General features: G+C 44.2%; 1 protein-coding gene across 4 annotated transcripts in view; it reads left to right on the plus strand.

The window, feature by feature from the left end:
* Syne2 (spectrin repeat containing nuclear envelope protein 2) overlaps positions 1-23,772 on the plus strand; it is a 273,416-nt gene that overhangs the window by 211,039 nt on the left and 38,605 nt on the right. For all 4 annotated transcript variants that reach the window (XM_059279392.1, XM_059279389.1, XM_059279391.1 and 1 more), the window contains 13 exons: positions 2,701-2,871; positions 3,269-3,399; positions 4,948-5,152; positions 6,978-7,157; positions 7,967-8,095; positions 10,115-10,269; positions 10,364-10,508; positions 10,854-10,948; positions 12,253-12,487; positions 13,395-13,589; positions 15,162-15,287; positions 21,453-21,608; positions 23,577-23,735. In XM_059279392.1, coding sequence (XP_059135375.1) covers positions 2,701-2,871; positions 3,269-3,399; positions 4,948-5,152; positions 6,978-7,157; positions 7,967-8,095; positions 10,115-10,269; positions 10,364-10,508; positions 10,854-10,948; positions 12,253-12,487; positions 13,395-13,589; positions 15,162-15,287; positions 21,453-21,608; positions 23,577-23,735 — 2,082 coding nt within the window. The remainder of the gene's footprint in view (positions 1-2,700; positions 2,872-3,268; positions 3,400-4,947; positions 5,153-6,977; positions 7,158-7,966; positions 8,096-10,114; positions 10,270-10,363; positions 10,509-10,853; positions 10,949-12,252; positions 12,488-13,394; positions 13,590-15,161; positions 15,288-21,452; positions 21,609-23,576; positions 23,736-23,772) is intronic.

Raw genomic sequence — 23,772 nt, forward strand, 5'->3', positions numbered from 1 at the left:
GTAAAAGAAAGGAGAAAATAATGGAATCATACCCTCGAGGACCTTGGGCAGTGCAGGAAATTCATGTGAGCAGATAACAGCAATGTAAAGAATATATAATGTAATAAAAATATGGAGGGGGAATTAAATTAAGACAGTGTATATAAAAGCATGTGTTATCAAGATCATAAGAGAGACACACAGATAAATGCAAGAGCCCAAATAAATAAATAAATAAACTTTCAGTTGATTTTTTTTTCAACAAAGATGTCACGATAATTCACAGGGAGAAGGGGGAATTTTTTTTTCACAGTATGACACTGGAGTATCTGGATATTAAACATCAAAGAGTGACGGAATGGTAACTCAATACCACATCCAAAATGGAACTTGAAATGAACCAGACATAAACATAAGAGTTAAAACTATAAAGCTTTTTAAAAAGCAACATAAATGTTCACAACTGGCCTTCGAGATAGGACACTAGAAACGTAAGCAGCCGGGGTCGGGGAAATAGGTTAGATTTCATCACAACTGATTACTTTGCTCTTTTGGAGAACACCACAGAGAGGCGCAGAGACAAGCTACAGGGTGGGGAGGAATGAGGATGAGCTCACTCAGTCGTTTGTTAATCTGGTTTGTTTATGTTTCTCACCGCCAGGAGTAAGAGAGAGTAGAAAATAGTGGAGTCCTACCCTCCAGGATGGGGGAGGCATTTTCAGGTTGCATCTTCCCTAAGGGGCTTGTTTGTACAGTCTAACAAGTTACAGGGCACTAATAAGAGGGTAGAGGATCAAATGGCAAAAATGGAGAGGCTGTCTGAATGGACATCTCTCTACAGATGACGTGAATGGCTAATAATCACATCAGCAGCCATCAAAGGGAATAAAAAAATCAAAACCATGATAAAAGCAAGTCATACAAATGCAAATGGCAATAAAGATGGAAGACAGTAAATGTTAGCAAGGAGGTGTTCATACACTGCAGGTGGAATGTAAAGAGGTCTGGCTACATTGGAAAATAGTATGGCGGTTCCTTGATGGTTAAACTTAGAGTTAGCATATGACTCAGCAATCCACCTAGGTGACGAATGTTTATAACAGTCTAATCCTGATAGCCCCAAAATGGTAACAACCCATTGTCTATCCAACTATGGATATCTTAGTAAAATGTAGTAGGTATATGTGTAATGTGGGATATTATTGAGATGCATGAAGCAGACTTTAAAGTCTGGTAAGTAAAAGAAGACAGTCACCATGAATGGACCCATTTTGTGAAATATCTAATACAGGCCAATCTATGGAGATAGAGTAGATTTGTGGCTTGAGAAGAAGCGTCTTCTATGATGGATATGATGTCTCTTTTTGGAGTAAAGAGTATGTTCTAAAATTGATGTGTAAGATTTTACTTTTTAAATAGGTAAATTATGTGATATGTGAATTTCAGCTCAGTAAAGGGTCATTCTCCAGGAAGTGGGCTGGGGAGATGGTTCAGTTGGTGAAAGGACAAATATGAGGAGCTGAGTTTGATTCCCCAGAACCCACATCAAGAGAAGGTGGTCATGAAGACATATGGTTGTAATTCCAGCAGTTGCTGCCTGACAGTGATGACTGCCACCTTTTCCCATCTGGGTCCACAGGCAGGTTACTTCCCCAAGCCAGTTCTCTGGTCTAGCAAATAGGAATGCTAACACAAATCAACCAATTTTCACTTTTGATACCTGTCATGGTGCTCAGTAGTGGAGCTCTACCCGCTGAGCCGAGCTCTACACCCGCTGAGCCAAGTTCTCACATTTCAATATATTCTTTTTACTCTGTTGAGGCTCCCTTATTGAAGTTCTTCTCTTGTCCCCCAGACCATGAGTATAGTGTCTCGTGGGATCCAAGCCGAGTGTGGTGGTGCACATCTGTGATCCCAGCCCTCTGGAGGCTAAGTCAGGGGGAGTCCAGCTTCCATGCCTATCGGCACGACATGCAAGCACCTTTACCTGCTAAACCAGCTCGTGACCCCGTAGTTGATGTTTTCAGGGCTACAGACTGGCCTGGAATTCGTCATGTAGCAGGCCTAAGCATATGCTCTTCCTGTGTCAGCCTTCCAAGTGTTGGGATTACAGGCAGGCACCCACATGGAGCTTCAGCGATTGTTTTCACTAAGTAGCAAAATGCTCAACTCCTGTCACCAAAATGTACCAGGGGCTAAAGTCTGCCTGCCCTTCATGCAAGCACAGCATGGGCATCCTGCCAGTTTTTCTCCAGTTTGTGCTGGCCTGGCAGTAATCACACCTATGGTCAGAGGCCACATTAGCATCTTATACTTAAAATGCTTTACAGTTATAGAGAGTTTTCACAAACCCTCTTGGGGAATAAGTATGTGTGTTTATTTTGTCTGTTTTGTTAATTAATTTGCTTTGTGGATGAAGAAACCAATAACAAAGTTAAATAATCTGCCCAAAGCCAGAAGGCTGGCAGACTGACTGATCCCTGGGTCTGTCATGAGCCTGGTGATCTCGGGGCTCTCTCTCTCTCACTAACTCATTATTAAAACAGGTTTCTCTGAGATCTGGATGCACCTTACCCTTCCCACCTTCAAGAAGTTAGTGGAGATTGCCAGTACTTTCAAGTTGAAATGCCTAAACTGGGTACAATTGCAGATTCCTTGAGAGGAAACACAATGAGAGACTGTCTTAGGAAAGCTAAGTCAGGGTGTCCACTTTCACCATAGGTCCATCAGCTCAGGGCCTCCGCGCAGTTGGCGCTGCAGGAGTGGAAGGCCTGTGACAAGCTCTACGATGAGGCCAATGTGGTGACAATCCAACTCGCATACTCGATGGAGCACAGCAAGCCTGCGGTTTTATCAATGGAGGCCTTGGACTGCCAGGTGCAGAACCTTCAGGTAAGTCAACTAGCGTGGCCAAAGGTATTGTGGGTAAAAAATTGAAGGTTGAACTAAGCATAGTAATGAATGCAGGTGCTTTTGTGCTGTTCACATAGAAGCGAAAGTGGTGGCACAGGAAGTATATATTGAGTTTTTTGTGTCTGTTTCATGGTTTATGAAATTGCATGTATGGACAAATGTCATGTGTTTAATAACTTAATACTGCTGAGTTATCCAGCCTTTGAGGAAGGACTGCCTTGTCATTTGCTTCTTCCCATTCTTGGTTGTGCACCACCGTCCTGTAAGGTCTACGTGTCTGTGTCGTCATTATTGTGCAGCAGCAAGGACCAGAAAGCCGTTACCTTCCAGGGGGATGGCCAGAACATCCAAACCTGACTTTTTCCTGTGTCCTCAGGCCCTTCAGGATGAAGCTGAGCGCAGGGAAGGTAGCTGGGGGAAACTACAGGAGGCTATTGGCAGACTCAAAGATTCTTGCCCCTCCATTGCTGGAATAATGGAAGAGAAATGCCAAGATGCTCATTCAAGGTACGTGTAGAACGCAGCTTGAAAGGTTGACCAGTTGTCTGGATCCTTAGGCCTTTTAAAGGCTTCTCACTCTTCCCAGATGACTGGTCTCCTCTGTAGCTCTGCTTTGGAGGATATGGTTCATCGTGTTAAGGTTTAACATCATGAGAGCTATAGTGTGCCTCATGCAATGTTTGGATAACCAAGCATTTAACCAAGCTAGAAATGCACTAATGTACCACTTCTAGAGTGTATCCTCTAAGTATGAGGCTGGATCTTGGGAATCCCCAAATCAACATCAGAACACTGAGGAGTGGGGAGTCTGTAGGGTAAGGTGGGATGGGTGTGGTCAAAACATCTTTTGGAAAGTGACCTAAAGCTAGTTTGCCAGAGATAACATGAAGTTCGACTGCTTTCAATTCTTCCTCCATGCTTCCACAAAACGGCTTTCAATCAAGTATTGAACACAGGACAGAAATTATATGCCCTGATGTGGTATCCTCGGGTCTCCATTGAGCCCTCACTGAAGGGAAGGCAATAATGTATCTAGCTCACATTTGGTTTCAGGGCCCCCTCACTACATAGACTGTTGCTGTGAAAGGATCCAGGCCATTGCTGAACATACAAGTTTGTTCTTTTTGTTGGTGTTTTCTGTTGTTTGTGTTTCTGTGAATTGAATCCAGGGCTTGATCTATGCCACACTAATACTCTGCCACTGAGCTACATCGCTGGTCCCATTCACACCAGTGCAACAAATAATATGCAGAATGTTTTAGACAGCCATTTAAAAATGGTTGTTTCTCCTCCCCCTCCTCCCCTTCCTCCTCCCCTTCCTCCTCCCCCCCTTCCTCCTCCTCCTCCTTCCTCTCCTTCCTCCTCCTTCCTCTCCTTCCTCCTCTTTATTCCCTTCGTCCTCTCCTTCCTCTGCCCCCTCCCACTCCTGGCAGAATCTCATTGAGTTGTTGGCTGGCCTAAAACTCACTGTGTATTCCCAGCTGACTTCAAACTTGTAATGATCTCCCTGACTCACCCTCCTCAGTGATGAGATTATAATCATGAGCCTACACCTGGATAGCCTCTTCTTTTTTTTTTTTTTTGTTAGTAATATGGAAGAGGTTTTTTTTTTTTAAGTAGAGTAATGAAAAAACAAGCAAGATAAAAATCTGTATCTGGAATAAATTTTTTCCTTTCTTTTAACTTGAAAATGGAATAAAGTTTTTCCTTTATTATAACTTGAAAATAAGGATATTGTTTTTGTAACTGCACAGTAAATTTGTTTGACAGAAGCATGGTATAAATAAGACCTTTTTAAAAACCAGGCAGTGGTGGCACACACCTTTAATCCCAGCAGCACTCCGGAGGTAGAGGCAGGTGGATCTCTGATTTCGAGGCCAGCCTGGTCCACATAGTGAGTTCCAGGACAGCCAGGGCTACATCCAGAGACTGTCTCAAATAAATAAACAAACAAACAATATCCATCTGCTTTTAACTTCCTGGTAGAGTATTTGTTTATAATTTTGCTACAAGGGAAGGATGGAATGAGGGTTGTTGTTAACTTTACACTGACAGGTGGACCCAGGTGAACCAAGACCTCGCAGACCAGTTGCAGGAGGCCCGAGGTCAGCTGCAGCTCTGGAAGGCTTCTCACAGCGCTCACGCAGAAGCTGCAGCCTGGCTACGGCAGCAGGAAGTGAAGTTCCAACAGCTTGCCAACATCAACATGTCAGGAAACAACCTGGCAGACATCCTGCCGCTGGCCCTGCAGGACATAGAGGTGGGTACAAAGCCACGTCAGCAAAAGAGACGGGACTCGTGAGGGATGGCCATGGCCTTGGGATGAGACAGACCACCGGGACAGAGAAGTAATCAGACAGGTGTCCTGAGCTGGCAGTGTCGGACATAGGCAAGATGTGACATGTGGGGTTGGAAGAAGGAGGTGGCAGATGGGTCAAGGGGGTCCTGTCACCACCTCTTTCCAAGTTTACACTTCTATTTTAGCAATTAAACCCCTAAACAAAAGCCTCATGCAAAATCTGAAATAGAAGCCATGGTGCCTCACCTGGTTATGATCAAGAATCTCTTGGCTTTAAAAATAATCCTGGGTGGGTGGGGCTAGAGAGATGGCTCAGCAGTTATGAATGAGTGCTACTTCTCCAGAGGACCAGAGTTTGTTTCTCAGCACCCATGGTGGGTACCTCATAGTCACCAGTAACTCTGGAAATCAGACACCTTCTTCTGGCCTCCATGAGTACCTGTATATGTGTGTGCATACACATAAACATATATACGTATCTTAATTAAGGTTTCTATTGCTATGTGATAAAACACCAAAAGCAACTTGGGAACAAAAGAGTTTCTTTCAGGTTATAGTTACACAACACAGTCCATCATCAAAGGAGGTCATGGCAGGAACTCAGGGCAGAAGCCATGGAGGAACATTGCTTACTGGCTTGCTCTTCATGGCTTGCTCAGCCTGTCATATATAACTGAACACTACCTGCCCACGGGGTGGCACCACCCGTCGTGACCTGGACCCACTCATATCAGTCATTAATCAAGAAAATGTCCTACAGGCTTGCCCACAGGCCAGTGTGGTGGGGACGTTTTTCTCGGTTGAGGTTCCCACTTCCCAAATGACTCTAGCTTGTGTCAAGTTGACAAAACACTAGCCAGCACAGTACACATTAATTTGAAACAAAAATAAGTCTTGGTGGTGGTGGTGATGATGATGATGATGATGATGATATTGGAGGTTGGGTATATGGCTCAGTGAATAAAATACTTGTCATACAAGAATGAGGACCTGAATTCAAACCCGTGTCAAAAGCTAAATGTGGCGATTGAAATTCTGGTGCTGTGGAGGTAGACACAGCTGGGCTCACTGGCCAGTCAGCCTAGGCAAATCAGTGAAGAGTGAAGAGACTGACTAAAAATATAAGTAAACAAAGTACCCTCAAATATATAAAAAATAGTAATCCTGGACTTGGTGCCATGTGAGTATGGCTTTTCTGGGAATCCAGTGATTTCAGACTAAAAGAACAGAGCAGTTTCAGCTATGGTGTTTTCCAGGACTGTGAGGAAATACCCGGAATGTGAATATGCCATAGTATGAAACTTTGGTAACAAGATTGCTTTATATCTTGTGACCTAGGCCAAATCAAAAATAAGTTACAGATTGAATTAGAGTACCCTGCCATCTGCTTGCTGAGTGAGACCCTGTGGACTCTACACAAATCCATTTATATCGGGATATGTTGTTACCAGCAAGGGACAGCCTCTAGTGATCCTGGAGCTGATTTGGAAGTCCAGCCCTCAAGTGTTGGGTAATTAGAAATGCAGAGTCCATGAGTCTACTCAGTCGGTCTTCAGCTTCTGGAACCTGGAAGCCCCCCACTCTGCTGGGCGATGAGAGGTTTGGCTCTAAACTGCCCGATTTCGGAGCAGCACCAATAAGCTACATCACTTTAAGGAAAACTTGAGTTTTTCAGCTATGTCAAATCAGCAGTACGAGCACAACAAACTCAGAAACCAAGTGGCAGGGGGTGGGGGTTGTGGGGGGGGGGGGAGTCAGCCTCCTGCTAGCCTTTCTCCTTCTCCAGGAGCTGCAGCGTGAGGTACTGAGGACGAAGGAGGCCTTCCTGGAGAATTCTCCCCTCTTGGATCAGCTCCCGCAGCCCGCAGACCGCAGCACCCCCGGGCTCCATTCTGGACAGCTCCACTCCCTCCAGACAGCTGCCTATTTGGAAAAGATGCTGCTGGCGAAGTCAAGTGAATTTAAGGTTCGTCTTGCTTGTCCGTTTGAATGGTGGTTGTGGACATTCTCCTGCCACCCTCGGCTTGTTGAGTCCTGTGAAGCGCTTGTGCCGTTTCATAGTACCTTAGGGAAGCTGTAGGGTGAAGCCATCCCAAACATTGTCTCGCTTAATCACGTGGGCAAGGGCCAGCTCTTAAACAGTCATTTCTTCGTTGTCAAAAATGTTAATTTAGCAAGGAGCATGCTTCATACCCTGTTCAGATCTCATTATCTGGATTTCTTTTTCGGGGGGGGGGGGGGGGGTGGTGTGGTTTTCGAGACAGGGTTTCTTTGTATATATAGCCCTGGCAATCCTGGAACTAGCTCTCTAGACCAGGCTGGCCTTGAACTCACAGGGATCTGCCTGCATCTGCCTCCCGAGTGCTGGAATCAAAGGCATGCCCTGCCATTGCTGGGGTGTTCCCTGGATTTCTAAGTGGAGTAATTGAGGCATAGGTGTGGCTGCTGGAAACACAGCTGTCCATCGGAGTCTCCATTAATTTCCTGAGTTGTAGTGTGCAGACTACGTAGAGAGCCATGAATCTCTAATGTTGTCTCGACATTGGCAGGAAGGAGAAAAATGAAGTAGTGGCACAAAGGGATCGGAATACTCACTTCTGTGTGTGGAACTGCTCTAGGAAGACCCAAAGCCACAGAATGCAGTCCCAGGGCCTATGCAGAGACCTCTGAATTTTTGAGATGAAAATAATTGGAACTCTTAGCAGCCAGTAATGCTATGCTTAATTCTGTCATACATACTCATGAAACTTTTCCAATGAAAATGTCTCTTTATAGATTGTTCTGGCACAGTTTAAGGATTTTGGGGACCGGCTGGCATATTTACAAGATCTTATTATGCACGAGGAAGAAAACTTGAATAAACTTTACCATGAAGAGAAAGAGGAAGTTCCTGGCATGTTTCTGGTACTGGTAATATGTGTCTTTCCTAAGGGCTTAGACCTTCCATAGGGTTAAAAAATAAGCTAATTACTATGGCAAGAATCTGCTCGAATCCTGCTTAACTCAGGAGCTCAGTCATTCACTAACCTTTCATCCCTATTCGATTTTTCCTAAGGTCTCAGAAAGTAGAACATTGTAGGATTCTATTACTAATAAATTATTAGTATATCTGTACTATCCGTTGGTGTTTTTATCTTGAGATCATTGTGAACTAACTTCATTGAACCCACATGTTCAAGGAAATCTCTGTTGTGATTAACTGGATTTTTCTGATTAGTTTGAAGATCAAATATAAAATATTCAATTGAAATTGGTCATTTTTCCTTTTTAATTACCTTAGTAAGTGTTGTATAATTAACATAAAAGAAACAAAAGAACTAAAGAACTCTGGATCCTGCAAACTCCCAAAGATCAATATTTAGAACCTCAATGAGGAGTTAGCAAATGACAACATGCTGTCCAAAGCCCAGTCCATCTTTTAATCTTATAAACAAAATTTTATTTAAGCCCAGTCACATCTCCACGTACACATTGTGAGAGGTCCTACGCTATGAGGACAGAGTTGAATGGTTGCTTTCCAGACAAGATGGCCCTCAAAGCTAAAACACTGATGGGCTGGCCGTCTACAGAAACGTTTGTTGATCCTGACCTAGAATATGACAGCAGAGTTTAGGAGAGAACTTGGGTATTGTGGAAGATGTTTACTTAACTTACTATGGGCATATTGTTGACCTCGAGGCTGTTCCTGCAATAGCTTTTTAAAAACAATGTTTTGATGGATCTTCTTTTTTGTGATTTCACACTCTAGGAAAATACAAATGTTTTCTTTTAAGTCTGGTTTAAGCAGCACAGTTAGCCGGGAGCATATTAAGGATCAGATTTTTCACAGGATGTGTAGGCACACTGTACATCCTGTTGAAGGTCAATTTATTGGCAGATTATACTTGAAGGTCCAGAATTTTCTTAAAAAAAAAAAAACAAAACTCATAGGCTGGGGGTGGTGGTGGTGGTGGTGGTGGTGGTGGTGGTGGTGGTGGTGGTGGTGATAATGGCATACACCTTTAATCCCAGCACTCAGGAGGCAGAGGCAGGTGAGTTCAAGGCCAGCCTGGTCTACAGAGTGAGATCCAGGACAGGCACCAAAGCTACACAGAGAAACTCTGTCTGGAAGAAAAAAACAAAAAAAAAAAAAAAACAACAAACAAAAAACCAGCTCATTTTCAGTCTTGCTTAAAGACAGAAGGTAGTGTCCCTCCATACTTCTTGGGCTGCTTTCATGCCACTTACACATGTCACTTTTCTCATGGCTATGACAAAATTCCTGGCAACGGCAGCTGGCGGAGGGTTTGGAGACCAGCAGGATGGCTCTGCAGGTGAGCCCACACAAAGGTGGGAGGAGAGAACCAATCCCGCACAGAAGTCCTCTGACATCACACATGCACACACATAATAACAGCACAGGTTTCACAAAGGAGGAGGCTTACTCTGTGTCAGGGTTTTAGGGCCCACAGTCCATCATGGTAGGGAGGTCACGCGAGTGGAAGTGTGAGACGGCTTGACACAGTGCACCCGCGGTCAGGAAGCAGAGGGAGATGAGGGATGGCATTCAGCGGGTTGCTTCTCTTTCTCTTTTTACTCAGTCATGCCTCCCGGCCTATAAGATGGTACCACCCACAGGAAGTCTTCCCTCCTCAGCTAAATCTCCCTGAAGTCACCTTCACAGACATTCCTGAGGATGCGTCTCCTAGGTGCTTCTAAACCTTGTCAAAGTTGACAGGTCAGATTAGCCATCATGCCATTTGTACAGGCTGGTGTCCACAGATAGGAACCCCACTGAGAAATCTAAGTTCAGGTCCAATTCTAACTCTAACTGATTCCATGCAAGTTGTATTACCTATTCAGGCCTATTTTCTCTCATCTTTTAAGGTAAGGAGGCCATTTCATCATGTAGACATTTTATCTGTACTTTTTTTGCCCCCACAGAACCATGTGCTAGCACTGACGGCCCAGGCACCTGACATTGAACGTTTGAATGAGGAGAGCCTCAGGCCCCCCCTCAGTGACATAACAATAAAAACACTACAAAATGTGAACCGGCAGTGGATCCGGGCAACGGCCACAGCGCTGGACCACTACAGGTCAGAACATCCCCTCCCTACCCTCGCTTCCGGGGAGGTAGAGTTAACTTCATTATTATAAGGCTCGGTTTTGTTCGTTTTCAAATCTTTCTAGCAAACTTCAGGGAAATGGGTTGAATGAAAACTTCCTTCATTACTGTGAAAAATGGATTCAGCTTCTGGAGAAGATACAGGAGGCGCTTACCATGAACGCTGCCCATAGCCTCCCAGCTCTCCTGGAGCGACAGAAAACCTATGAGGTAAACCTGTGCTCTGCTGTTCCTCAGCTACTCACCCGGGGGCAGGAGGCAGAGAGAAGAGAGATTCAAATGAAACCCAAGGAGAGCCTGTCTCTAAAATAACATTGATGATAGGCATTTAGGCATAGCTACTATTAGTAGGTCAGTTCTTTTTTTTTTTTTCCAGTATTATGTGCCTAGATAATATTAATAGGATGGTTGAACATTTTTTTGCAGTTGGCTTCAAATAACTTGAAAATGAGTCACTTCACAGATCCTCTGAGAGCCTTAGTAGGAAGCATTAAGTTCCAGATCCCTACCAATGAATTCTACCAGCTGATATTTTATATTTTGGTTCGTAAACAGATGTTAGAAGCTGAGGTTTCTATAAACCAGACAATTGCTGATGCTTACGTGGCCCAGTCCTTACAACTCCTGGACACAACAGAAGCAGAGAAGAGGTGAGCTGTGTGGGATTCTGGAACTAACACACTTGATGGGACAGGCCTTCTGACGTGGGAGTCTTTGTACGTGTCTGTGGGGTGCTGTGTGGCATTTTAGTCAGTTGATACAAAGCCGTGATGAGTTCTAATCACTCAGGGTAATTAGCCTTTGTCTCCTCATCTTTGCTTGTGTGTGGAGCCTTGGCTCACTCCTCTTGCAGCTCTTTATAAGAGTCAGCATAGATTTTTGTGAACCACAGTTCTTATGGGGCAGGCTAGTACCTATTCCTTCTAACTGTCAACATGTAAGTCTTAACTACATCTGTGCCCTGCAGCCTGACCATTGGACCAGCCTGATGCCTACACATCAGAACAGGGTTGTGCCTTGTGGCCACATAAATACTAATGGTGTGTTTTCCTGTTGTAAGTGGATAAGGTTGGCAGCACAGAGACTTCTGGGAATGGCCTCTCCTTGAGTATATTAACTAAGTTTTGAATGATTCGTCTGTATCATCTTTCTCTCTCCATTCTCCCCTGCATGAGGTTTTGTTATTGGAAGATAAGTCCTAAGGTGCCACTATCCCAAGGACAAAACTGTGTCATAGTCTCAAAAGGAGAGCTGTCTCCTCAGGCATCCCAGATGGAGTCAGTGGGCAGCAGCAGGCAGGCTGGGCAGATCCCTGAGGCCAGCCTGCTGAGCACAGCTGAACCGTTACTCACGTAGCTGATTGACATGGCCAGAATCCAGAGGTGGCCCAGCTGTTCAAACCTTTCTGAGTGTCCTGATAGGTATCACTTCCCTGCCCTCCAAATCGTCTTTCAGTATACCCGAGTGATACATGCAGGCCCGTTCCAGCATCATAAGCTATTCTGATTGCTCATTATGACAGGCACGACTTTCCCATAATAAAAAAAAAAAAAAGGCCTTATCTCTCACGTGAGCAGTAATCTTCATCTGAAAAGAGCTAGTTGGGTGGTTGTGGTACGGCTTACCCTTGCTTGTTCCAGTTATATAAAGTGCTCTGACACCTTACAAAGCACCCGCCCTTTGATGCATTTTCCATTGATCCAGTTCCTAGACTTCCAGGAAGATCTGGCATGTTAAGACAGCTTCCGTGTGTTTAAGGGAGCTCTTCCCAGAGTGCTGGCCAAAGACCAGGTTCTGTGCACTCACGGCACCACACCCCTCACTGTGTTTAAGCTAGGGCTCAGGTTTCATGATGTCTCATACCAGTCGTGCATGCAAACTTCGGTCAGTCCTTGCTAAGTTATCTTTTCTACATGTTCATGCTAGGAGTCTCTCCCCATCTGTTTTCCCTTAGGCCAGAATTTGTCTCCGAAGTCTCAAAGCTGTCGGACCAATGGCAGAATGCTGCCCGGGGTGTTCAGCAGAGGAAGTGTGACATCGACAGGCTGGTGACACAGTGGCAGTTCTTCACCACCTCTGTGGAGGACTTGCTCCGTTTCCTCACCGACACCGGCCACCTACTGTCTGCAGTGAAGGAGCAGGACTGTTACAGCCTCTACCAAACCAGACGCCTGATCCATGAGCTGAAGGTAACAGATGCACAGTTTGGGAGTGTCTTAGTCAGGGTTTCTATTGCTGTGAAGGGAAACCATGACCACAGTTCAAAGACTAATCATTTTCTTAATGCTCTGAGATCCCTCTTGCCTGGTAGATTTTTATTCTATAAATATAAATATAAATATGCGTGTGTGTGTGTGTGTGTGTGTGTGTGTGTGTGTGTGTGTGTGTGGTGGGTAGGTATTTTGCCTCCATGTATATCTGTGCACTGTGTGGTGCCCTCATAGACCAGAAGAGGGTTTCTATCCCTTGGTACCAGAGTTACACACAGTTGTGAGCTGTCATGTGGGTGCTTGGAATTAAACCAGGGTCCTCTGGAAGAGAGTAGTCAGTGCTCTTAACCACTGAACCATTGCTCCAGCACCCTGAATATATGCTTTTGGTTTTGGTTTTTAATTTCTCTAAGCTTTCAGTTGTTCATTCTAAGAGTCTTTTTTTTTTTTTTTTTTTTGGTTTTTCAAGACAGGGTTTCTCTGTGTAGTTTTGCGCCTTTCCTGGAACTCACTTGGTAGCCCAGGCTGGCCTCGAACTCACAGAGATCCGCCTGGCTCTGCCTCCCGAGTGCTGGGATTAAAGGCGTGTGCCACCACCGCCTGGCTCATTCTAAGAGTCTTAACTGTTACTAATCCTTGGAAGTTATCCTATGACCACCTCATCTGGGAGTATAGACCTCCTCAGAGTTAAACATTAGCTTTTGATGTGAATGTGTTTCATGCATGTCCTCATCATGCACATACATTCTGTACAAATCTTTACAGAATTTGTAAATAATTTTTGTATAGAATTTAATATATTTAAGAGAAGCTCTGAAGGGAATCCATAATCATAGTCTCATCACACCAGAGGTTTAAAGCCAACCCTTTTTTTTTTTCTTTCTAGAACAAAGAGATCCATGTTCAGAGGTGGCGAACCACCTACGAACTGGCCTTGGAAGCTGGGGAGAAATTACGGGACACACCCAACCCGGAAACTAAAGAGTTCATTGACAGGCAGGCCAGCAAGCTTCAGGACGCCTGGAAGGATACTGAGCTCAGCCTGAGAGAGATGATCAGCCAGCTCCAGAACACGGCGGAGGTGAGTGTGTGGCACTGTAGGACACTGCATATGGCTCTTGGTGGCCTTGTGACAATGGAGGTTTTTAAACATCTGGTGTTCGGAGTTCGCCAGTGAAAGTCAATTCCCACCAATAGACGAGTCGTGCCAGTTACTATTAATAAAATAATAACTGCATGGGGAAAAAAAACCCAAGTATTGCATATATAAACACTTGAGGTGCTAGGAAGGTATTGACTTTGGGCCAGTGAGATGGCTCAGTGGCAAAGGCACTCGGTGCCAAGCCTGAGACTTAAGTTCAATCCCTGGAAACCATGTGGTGGAAAAAGAAAACCCACCTCCATCATGTGCTGGGGCATGCCCCACCCCCCCACAACACACACACACACTAAATAAGTAAATAAATGCATGTTTATAAAAAAGCTTTGTGAAACATGAAACATTCATATCCATTGGCTATTCAGTACATGAAACTAACATTCCATATGCTCCAGCCTGGGGTATAACACGTGAAAATAAGCACAGTTATGCTGTCTTTTTTCTGCTCTCAACGAGAACGCAATTTTCCACAGATGTAAATTTCTTGGGTAATCAATCGCTATGTATTTAAGAATGGAAATGTTTTGAGTTAGTAATAGGAAAACCTTGGTTTTGGTCTGTTTGGTTGGTTGGTTTGGGGCTTTTATTATTGTAGTTTTTTTGTTTTTATTTTGGCCAGAATACCAAGTTGTGCTAAAGGACTGAACTGTTTTAAACTTAATGGCCCAACATTACAATGTTCTTGGATTTCAAATGCAGTTTTTATTTTTAATTTCTTTTGTTAGAATATTAAGCTATTTTTGTTTAGTTTCTGTGCTAATTTCTGACATTTCTCTAGTCCATTGTGTGTACTAAAACTAGATAACAAAACTACTCAGAGCAGTTTTTCTAAACGAAGAGTAAATTTCTATGAGTTGGTCAGAACACCACTACTGTGAAGAAACATCTGAGTTTGGTTATGCGGAGGACGTGAAGTGCATGGGCTAGCCGAGTGGAGAAAGCTTGAAAACTCTTTGCAAACTCCAAAGTATTTCAAGCGGAAGGTGGCAGGTGGAGAGGGAAGTGGCAATGTGGGAGGTTTGCCAAAGCCAGGCATCAGGAGAGGTTGAGGGGTGACACAGAGAAGCTAACCAAGGGGACCATGGCAGTATGCTTTGCCTGGGTCTGCTATTGTGATGCACACTCAAGATGTAGATGCTAAAAGTCAGTCCTTACAGTAGCTTTTTAGATGTGAATGTATCCAAAATATAATATATATATATATATATATTTAATTTTATGTAATTATATGTATTTCTGATATATGTAATTTCTGATATAATAGATCAGAAAGATGAAAGGAGATTACTTCCAAACCAATCCATCCCTGTGATTATGTCCCATGTGTCCCTTCAGGTCAGTCTGCACGAGACAGGAACTGATTTCTGTGTAATTTTGTGTGGCTTCCCCAAACACCCTAAAAAGAAAGAGCGCGTACATTAAATGAGCTGGTCTGTTCTGTAGTTCAGTCTGGAGAGCCAAGTACTTACCGATTGTAATACTGTTTTCAAATAGACCTGGGACCAGTGTGAAAAGAAAATCAAGGAGCTGAAAGGCAGGCTGCAAGTTCTGAAAGCACAAAGCAAAGACCCTCTTCCCGAACGTCATGAGGACCTCCACAGAGAAAGGGAGCTGATTAAGGTACTGATGGCTGAGCCAGTGACCAAGATAATCACACAGCTGCCTTCCGGGCACTTACAATGTTTGCCTGCCTCTCTATTTCTGTGACCAAGCTGAGTTTTCAGGTCAGCTGGAAAAGACATCATTCTGGTCTCTTAAGGTGTAAGATGGATGTTAGATTGTACGGTTATTGTGTAAAGATGAGGAAGGCTTTTGCAAAGCATTATGTCGAGGACTCTTGGGGCAATTCTCCTCTGTGTCCTCTTTCTGTTTCTTCTCTGTGATATAAGATCTGGCCTCTGATATTTGTTTAATTGTTTTTTGAGCGTGTGTGTGTGTGTGTGTGTGTGTGTGTGTGTGTGTGTGTGTGTGTGGTATGGAGGTCAGATGACAGCCTGACGTGTCAGTCTTTGCCCTCCACCATGTCTGATGCAGCGTTTCTCATGGTGCTTATTCCTGTGCTAAGTACTCCAGGCTAGCCGGCCCATGAGCTCCTGGGGGATTCTCCTATCTCTGTACCCCATCCCATCATCCGTAAGAGTGCTGGGACTACAGATATATGCCACCATGCCTGACTTGCACGTGGGTCCGGGGATCTGAACTCAGGTCCTGTCTCTGTACTTGAAAAACAAAATTGTTTGTTCTCTGACCAAATGACCTTGTCTTTGAAGTAAGAGTGAGGTATGACTTAAAAACTCACCTTGAAAAGCAGTCGAGTTGAGCTCTTTTGAGTAAGTATAACATACAGATCCCTCCAAACTATGCTTTGCCTAATCAGCAAACATTCTTGAGCATCAAAGGTCTTTGTAGAAGATGGGGCAGAATTATAGATAGCTAGCATCACTGAACTCCGGGTCAGGGACCCCCATGTCTCTTTCTTGTCTGCAGGTTTGGTATTTAAGAGATCTTTTTTCTGAATCTTTTGGAATGGTTTCTTTTCTTTTCTTTTTTTTCTTTTTTTCCTTCAGTGACTAGAGATTGAATTGGAAAAAAAAAAAAGTAGAAAGAAATATATAGTCTTATACCGGAATCTATGTCAGAAATTTGTATCTTTCCTCCTGCATACATTTTGTCTTTGGCATAAAAAATTCCCTAATGTACCTTCAAAGGTGTAACAAATAGCCTAAAGGCTGGGCATTGTAGGATATACCTGTGATGAATCTCAGCACTTGGGAGGTAGAGGCAGGAAGACTGGAAGTTCAGTGTCATCCTCCTTGACTACACAGCAAGTTCTAGGCCAGCCTAGGCTAGGTGAGACCCCCCCACACACACACTCTCTCAAAATTAATTAATGTAAAATTAATAACAGAGGGCTACGGTTGTACCTCAGTGACAGAGTGCTCTTAGCGTGCCAGGCTCTAACTCCCTCCCCAGTATCACGAGGAAACAAAAACCACAATCAGCAGCCATGGTAGCCATCACCGGGGCTGAGAAAGGAAACTCTAAATCCCCAGGGTGTTTGTCCTTCCTGGTGGTCTCACAACCCTGACCCACCTGGCCGCCAGCCAATACGTTTATTTATTGCTTTGATACATCGTTGTATTAGTCTCCGTGGACTGATAGAGGTGCCGCCCCCTGGTCCTAAACTTCTTAAAGCAGCCCGTACTGTATAACATGGGCGGACGACACAATGTTTCCCTCACTGCTCTCTGCCAGCAATTGCTGGTCCCCTTGCTGCTCCGTTCTCACTGCTGTCAGGATGCACGGTATGGATGCAGTCTGTCTGTCCTTCTGTGGTAGTTGCTTTTGGCAGGTATTTTTCCGCCTTTGTTAGGCTGGGGTGTAAGGTAGCATCTCTCTGGAGTTCGTCAGTTCAACGCTGTTGTGAACTGCCTGCTGCTGTTTCCCCTGACTTGTGTGCTGGGCTGTTTACCACCTTGATTTGAACAAGTTGCTTATTCTTAATACGACTTCTCTGTTAAGTATATGTTTACAAATGTCTATCAGACACCTCATTTTTCTTTCTTTTTTTTTTTTTTTTTTTGATGTCACTGGGTGAGTAGCTTAGGGTATCTTGGGGTTTTACTGCTGGGAAGAGACACCATGGCCATGGCAACTTTTTTTCTTTCTTCTTCTTTTCTCATGTATTGCATCTTGACCGCAGCCTCTTCTCTTTCCCCTCCCTCCAACCCTCCCCAAGATCCATACCCCCTCTGTCTCCCTTCAAAAAAGATCAGGCCCCCCAGGGACATCAAACAAACATGGCATAACAAGCTACAATAAGACCAGGCACATACATCACATCAAGGCTGGACAAGGCAACCCCGCTGGAGGAAAAGGGTCCCATCAGCAGGCAAAAGAGTCAGCAACCACCCCGACTCCTGCTGCCAGGAATTCCACAAGAACACCAAGCCACTCAGTCACAACATATATGCAGAGGACCTAGGTCAGACCCCTAGGGGCTCCCTCATCTCTGTGAGCTCCTATGAGTCCTGGTTAATTGATTCTGTAGGCAATGTTCTTGGACCACAGCAACTCTCATAAAGGAAAACATTTAATTGGGACTGGCTTACAGAGATCAGTCCATTGTTGTCATGGTAGGAAGCATGGAGGCATGAAGACAGGCATGGTGCTAGAGAAGAAGCTGAGAGTTCTACATCTTGATCCACAGGCAGCAGGAAGTGAACTGAACTGGCTTGAGCTTCTGAGACCTCAAAGCCCACCCCCTAGTGACACACTTCCTTCCCATCTCCCAAGAGTGCCACTCCCTCTGGTCCAAGTCCTCAGACACGAGTCTATGGGAATCATTCCTATCCAAACCACCACAGACTCTACAGAGTCTGTGGCTTTTGTCACCTCAACCCAATTATCAGTGGAAACAATCATGGCAGAGATCCCCAAATTCATCCAACCCGTGATCATATTCCAAACCAGTCCCAAGTAACTGGAGGCCTGTCTAGTCCAAACGGATCCCAGGTAACTGGAGGTCTGTCTAGTCCAAACGGATCCCAGGTAACTGGAGGTCTGTCTAGTCCAAACGGATCCCAGGTAACTGGAGGTCTGTCTAGTCCAAACGGATCCCAGGTAACTGGAGGTCTGTCTAGGACAGTGACTATCACCTCAGAAGTGTCTGTGAGCCACCAGCCAGCCTGAGCCCTACTTTCCTCATAAAGCTACATCCCATTATAGCCAAATTCATGTGGGGAATAACAGCACACAGACACACAAACATATACATACCATACACACACACACACACATACACACACACACACACACACACACACATACACACACACACTGAGCATCCCTACTGAAATATGAAGTACTTCTAGTTTCAAGCATTTTGAATAAGGGTTGGTCAGTTGACATGTAAATTCTCTAAATATAAAGCTTTCATAGACTCTGTCTATTATGAAAATTGCTACAGTGGACGTCTAGACTTGTTGAAAGATTGACTCACTGGGACAGTTTTCATTTTAAAATAAGTTTTGAATAATGTAGTCATGTGGTTCTAAATTCAGAAGGTTCATAAGATGCATAGTAAATTTTTTTCCTATTCGTTCCTTAAGACAGAAACAATTGATGTGACTAATTCGTTGTCTATTCTTCCCAAGACAGTCTATCCATGTACAAGCATATGAGTGTGTATTCATCTTTTGTTCCCTTTTTGTGCATGTGTGTATACACATCCGTGTGTGTGCATGCACTGATAGGCATGCGTGTGTACGGGGAGACCAGAGGTCGATGCTGACGGCTACCTTCAATCACTCTCTGTTTTGTTCTGTTTTACTTAAGGCAGGGTCTCTCACTGAACCCGGAGCTCACTGATACAGCTAGACTTGCTGGACAGCAAGCCCCAGGGATCCTCCTTGGTGCTGGGAGGCATGCACCACCACGCCCGCCTTTTTCACACCACCATACCTGGCTTTTTCACATGGGTGTTAAGGCCCACTCGGATCCTCACACTTGCATGGCAAGCGCTTGACTAAGCATCTACCCATCCCCCTTAGTTCAAAGAGTAGTGCAGAAAAATGGGACTTGACGATCTCACTATGAACTAATGCCATAGGAGAAGGCTTCTGCTTCCATGTTGCCGTAGGGAGTCCAGCCAAAGCCTGGTAATAACTGCTAGGTACAAACAACTTGAAGTTTTACATCATGCTCTCGAGGGTTAACTGGAATCCTACAGACCGTTTATCAGACTGAAGATGAAACAAACTTTGACTGACTTTTGCAGTCATTTTCTCTTTCTTTTCTATTCTCTTTTGCAATCATTTCCTCGCACATCTGGGGCATTTTAAGCTAAAGACAGAAGCTTTCTTTGGTTGGGTGGGTGGTGAGATGGATGGTTCTTCCAGGGGAAGGAACCCAGAGGCTGGTGCATGCTAGGCAAGCACTCTGCAGCTGAGGATACAGGCCCAGATCTGAGGCATGCTTTCTGGAATGTTTCTACAGAGTGATCATCCGCTGTAACTGGCAAATACACTGGATCTCCCCGTACATTGGTTGCCTCCTTCATTTGTTTCTCTCTTAATATTTATGAACATTTTAAAGCCCTTCACCACGTGTGGTTATACAAAACCTCCAATGCCAGCTCAGGAAGCTGAGGCAGGAGGACTACTACAAGTTGGAACCCAGCCCAAGCTGCATAGCGAGTACCAAGGCTCTTCAGTATTACATAGCAAGACCCCATCATTTGCCCAACTTGCGTGAAGCCCTGGGTTTAATCCCTAGTACTGCAAAATCAAACAGATAACAACAACAACAAAAAAAACCTTATTGGTACAAACTGACAAACTGCCTTCTTTTCACTTATACATTTTGATATCTGAGGATTCCGAATACACCAGACATGTGGCAGGTGCCATGATAAAACTTTGTGACTAAAAGTGACTTGTGAAGAAAAGGCTGTATCTCAAAAATAGTGCAGTTGGGATCAGTGCTGTCATGGTCCCTGCCATTCTGTCAATAGTCTGTTAGAGAAACACATGCTAACCACACAGCTATATTCTGTGTGTGTATGTGTATGTGAATGAGTGAGTGTGTGTGTGTGTGTGTGTGTGTGTGTGTGTGTGTCCGTGTCCCAGGCTGGGGATGTAGCTCAGTGGTTGAGTGCTTGGGATTAAAGGCATGTGTCACTGTGCCTGGCTATTTCTTTCTATGTGAGTTTTGAAAGGTTCCTCTGGGCTGTCTTATGAAACATAGAGAATGTTAGCAAGTGATGAAATCCTGCCACTATAGTATATAGAACACTGAAAAGACAGAATTAGCGCCTCATTACTGAAGCCACTCTTTAGACGGATTTCTGACGTAAACGATACAGTTTCTTCCTTCAGATTTCAACTGAAGGGCAGGAACAGAGAGGCCTGGAAAAGTATGCCGTGGATAAGTTACTCTAACTACAATTAAAACCTGATAGACTCTGGGGTGTTTGGGCTGTTTCCTTTCGCTTCCTCTGTAGTGAAAAGAATTTTCTTGATTAATTGCTACAGTTGATTAGATCAGAAAAACTACTTCACTTGAAAAGCTAGTTGGAGCTGACAGTACAGCTCAGTGGTAGTCTTTGCCTAGCTAGTGTGAGACGCTAGGATGGCTCTCCTGCACATGAATGGATGGATGGACAGACAGACGGGCGGACGGACGGACGGGCGGACGGATGGATGGATGGATGAATGGATGGACAGATGATAAATATAGAAAGCTATCTGCTAATTAATCTCTGCCATTTATCAGCAAGCATTTTTTTCCTTCTATTATATTCATTTGTTTAGAAAATCAAAAATAACCCCTTCCAAACAGAAGTTGACGTATTATGATGGCCCCAGTGTTAGCGGGGGCACCCACCCAGGCATTTTGGAAGTGAGAAATCACACTTTCTATGACCTACCTCTTAACATAGCTCCTGGGTCTTAATCCAGAAGCGTGTGTACGTTTTGCTTTTCTTACATGACACACGACGCAGTAAAGGGCCTGGGTGACTTTTCCTGCAGAATGACCTTATTAAACTCCAGCTGCCTGAAGAAATGAGCTTGAAGAGAGCGAAGGCTGTCCCCTGAGAGAAAGGTGACTGTAGGCTGCCGGGCAGGACTGCTGCCGTAGCGGCTGTTTCTCATTCCGAAGGTCCCTCCCCTTCCCAGGCTCCCCTCCCCCAGAGCCTAATCAAAGGATTAGCCTACAGGTTTGGAAACAGCAGCAGCTGGAGTTGAAGGCGGTTTCCCCCTTTCTCCTTGTGTTTCAATGCAGGAAGTAGAGAAGTCCCTGGCTAACTGGACGCACAACTTGAAAGAACTTCAAGCTATGAAGGCCGACTTGAGCCAGCACATCCTGGCGGAGGACGTGACGGTTCTGAAGGAGCAGATCGAGCTTTTGCACAGACAATGGGAGGACCTCTGTCTGAGAGTAAGTCAGTCAGCTTTGTGCAGAGCTGAGGGGAGCTGAATGAAATGCCCCAAGGCTAAAGGAAAGGATCCTGACTTCGTTGAAGCAAAGGCCCTTTGATACTGGGACCCCTGTGCCTCCTCTGGTTCCTTTAGGAGGTAGCCACCCGTTTTTAACAGATTTGACCTCTTTGTTTCAACAGAGCTCACTGTGCAACTTTGCACACATTTCTACTGAGTTATTTTGGGTTGTTTTTTTGTTTTAAGATCACCTTAAGCTAGGATGTAAGCAGGGTCATGCTTGTACAGATTCTGCTTCGTGGCTTGCATAGATGAGCGCTAATCAGAGTATGCTTTTAGGAGAGATCCCCTCTCCTGGACCAAACACCGTAACCTAGATGCCCACAGGGTGGGAGGGCTTATCTGAGAGCCAGGCTTCCCTGCAATCAGATGTTTAGTCCTATGGGATGGTGTTTTAAACTCTGAAGTGGTTGACTGTAGTCTGAGGACCTTAGATCACTTCTACCGCATAAGGATGGAATTGTGTTTAGAGTATTACATAGTTCAAGTCTGGGACAGGATGAAGGTGAAATCAAAAGTTCAATTAATCTTAACAATCCTGTTTTAAGGATACATAATTCTCAGGAAAAGTTAATTCCTTAATCTTTAGTGTGTGTGTGAATGAATTTGACATTTGTAAGTACCTGTGTTCTAAAGACACTTTTAATTACATTTTGAAGTAAAAACACTTTATTAAAAACTTGATTTTTCGTAGTTACAATGTGCTCTAAGTGTCTGTTAAGTTGTTCTAATTCATGTTTTATGTAAAAGGAAATACTCAGAATCTTTTGAGTCTTCTAAGAGTTAAGAAAACTCAAAGAGCATCCTCCAGATGGTCCTAATTGTTACCATTGTGGACTCAATCCTGGCACAACATACCCGGAGTTTTAAAAGCTAAAATAAATGGATGCTGGAGGAATTGGGAGCAAAATGCTTGTTTTTCTAGGGATAGATTTTCGGGCCGTTTAAACACATTTGGCTAGGCAGGACACAGAAGCATTTGGTACCTTGATCTCACTGTGGGAAGAGCAGAGGTTCTTTTGTACATGGTGAGAAAAATCTCAGGGGAGTGCAGCCTCCTTTTTCTATAAAGTGGGTGCTGAAACTACCAAAAGAACTCTGAACTACCCCATTTAAACTCTTAGGATTTCCAGGATTTTTAGAAACTGAGAATAGTTGTACCTTTAGGAAGGCTGCTTTGTATTATCTAGATGTAAATTTAATTGATAAATTGTAGCCTCTAAGGAGGGAGGGAGGGAGGGAAGCCCCTTGGCTGGTGTTAGCATAATAGAACGCTGGGTGTTTGGGGGTCAGCCTGCTTGCTCCAGACCAATTTTTGGTGACATTTTCATAGTTTTCAGACAAAAGCTACAGTGTGTAAGAGCAAAGTAGATTAAATGAATTGCTTTTGGGTTTTATTTTTTTGTTTCTTTAAATACTCAAACATTTTTGCATCTTTTAAGTTTTCTGGTCCATTTGCGTACATTACTAAAAAAATACTAATTTCAAAATAAGTAAGCAGAACACTGGCCCTCTGGATATAGGGACTTCATCAGTTTTGAAAGGGAAAAGGTTTGGGCCACAAAGTTACAAGGTAGCAACCAGTAACTGTGTTTTGTTGAAAGAACAGGGAAAAACAAAGTTGAGTGATGATTCTGTATGTACCTAACCTTCCTTGTTTCTGATTTTTAGTGGGGCTTGAGAGTGTAAATACACAGACAGAGGGTAAGAAAACTTGGGTTAATGCTGAGCCCCGGGTTTTAAGAGAAAGAGACAGATTTTAGAGCCGCTGACAAAAGTGAATGACTTTTGTGCTCATTTGTGTTTGCGTGTGAGCACTGGGGGCGGGGGGCGGGGTGCTCACTTTTTTGGGAGCCAAGGGATTTTCCTTCCTGGCTAGCTTCAGCCACCAAATGCATGTCCTACCTAGGTGACTGTCCGCAAGCAGGAGATTGAAGACAGACTCAACTCATGGATCGTGTTCAATGAAAAAAATAAGGAATTGTGTGCTTGGCTGGTCCAGATGGAAAACAAAGTTCTCCAGACAGCGGATATTAGCATTGAAGAAATGATTGAAAAGTTACAGAAGGTAAGTGGGGGTGGGGTGCCCACATGGGTGCGTTGAG

This window comes from Peromyscus eremicus, chromosome 14 (assembly GCF_949786415.1).
Source record: "Peromyscus eremicus chromosome 14, PerEre_H2_v1, whole genome shotgun sequence".
Lineage (NCBI taxonomy): Eukaryota > Metazoa > Chordata > Mammalia > Rodentia > Cricetidae > Peromyscus > Peromyscus eremicus.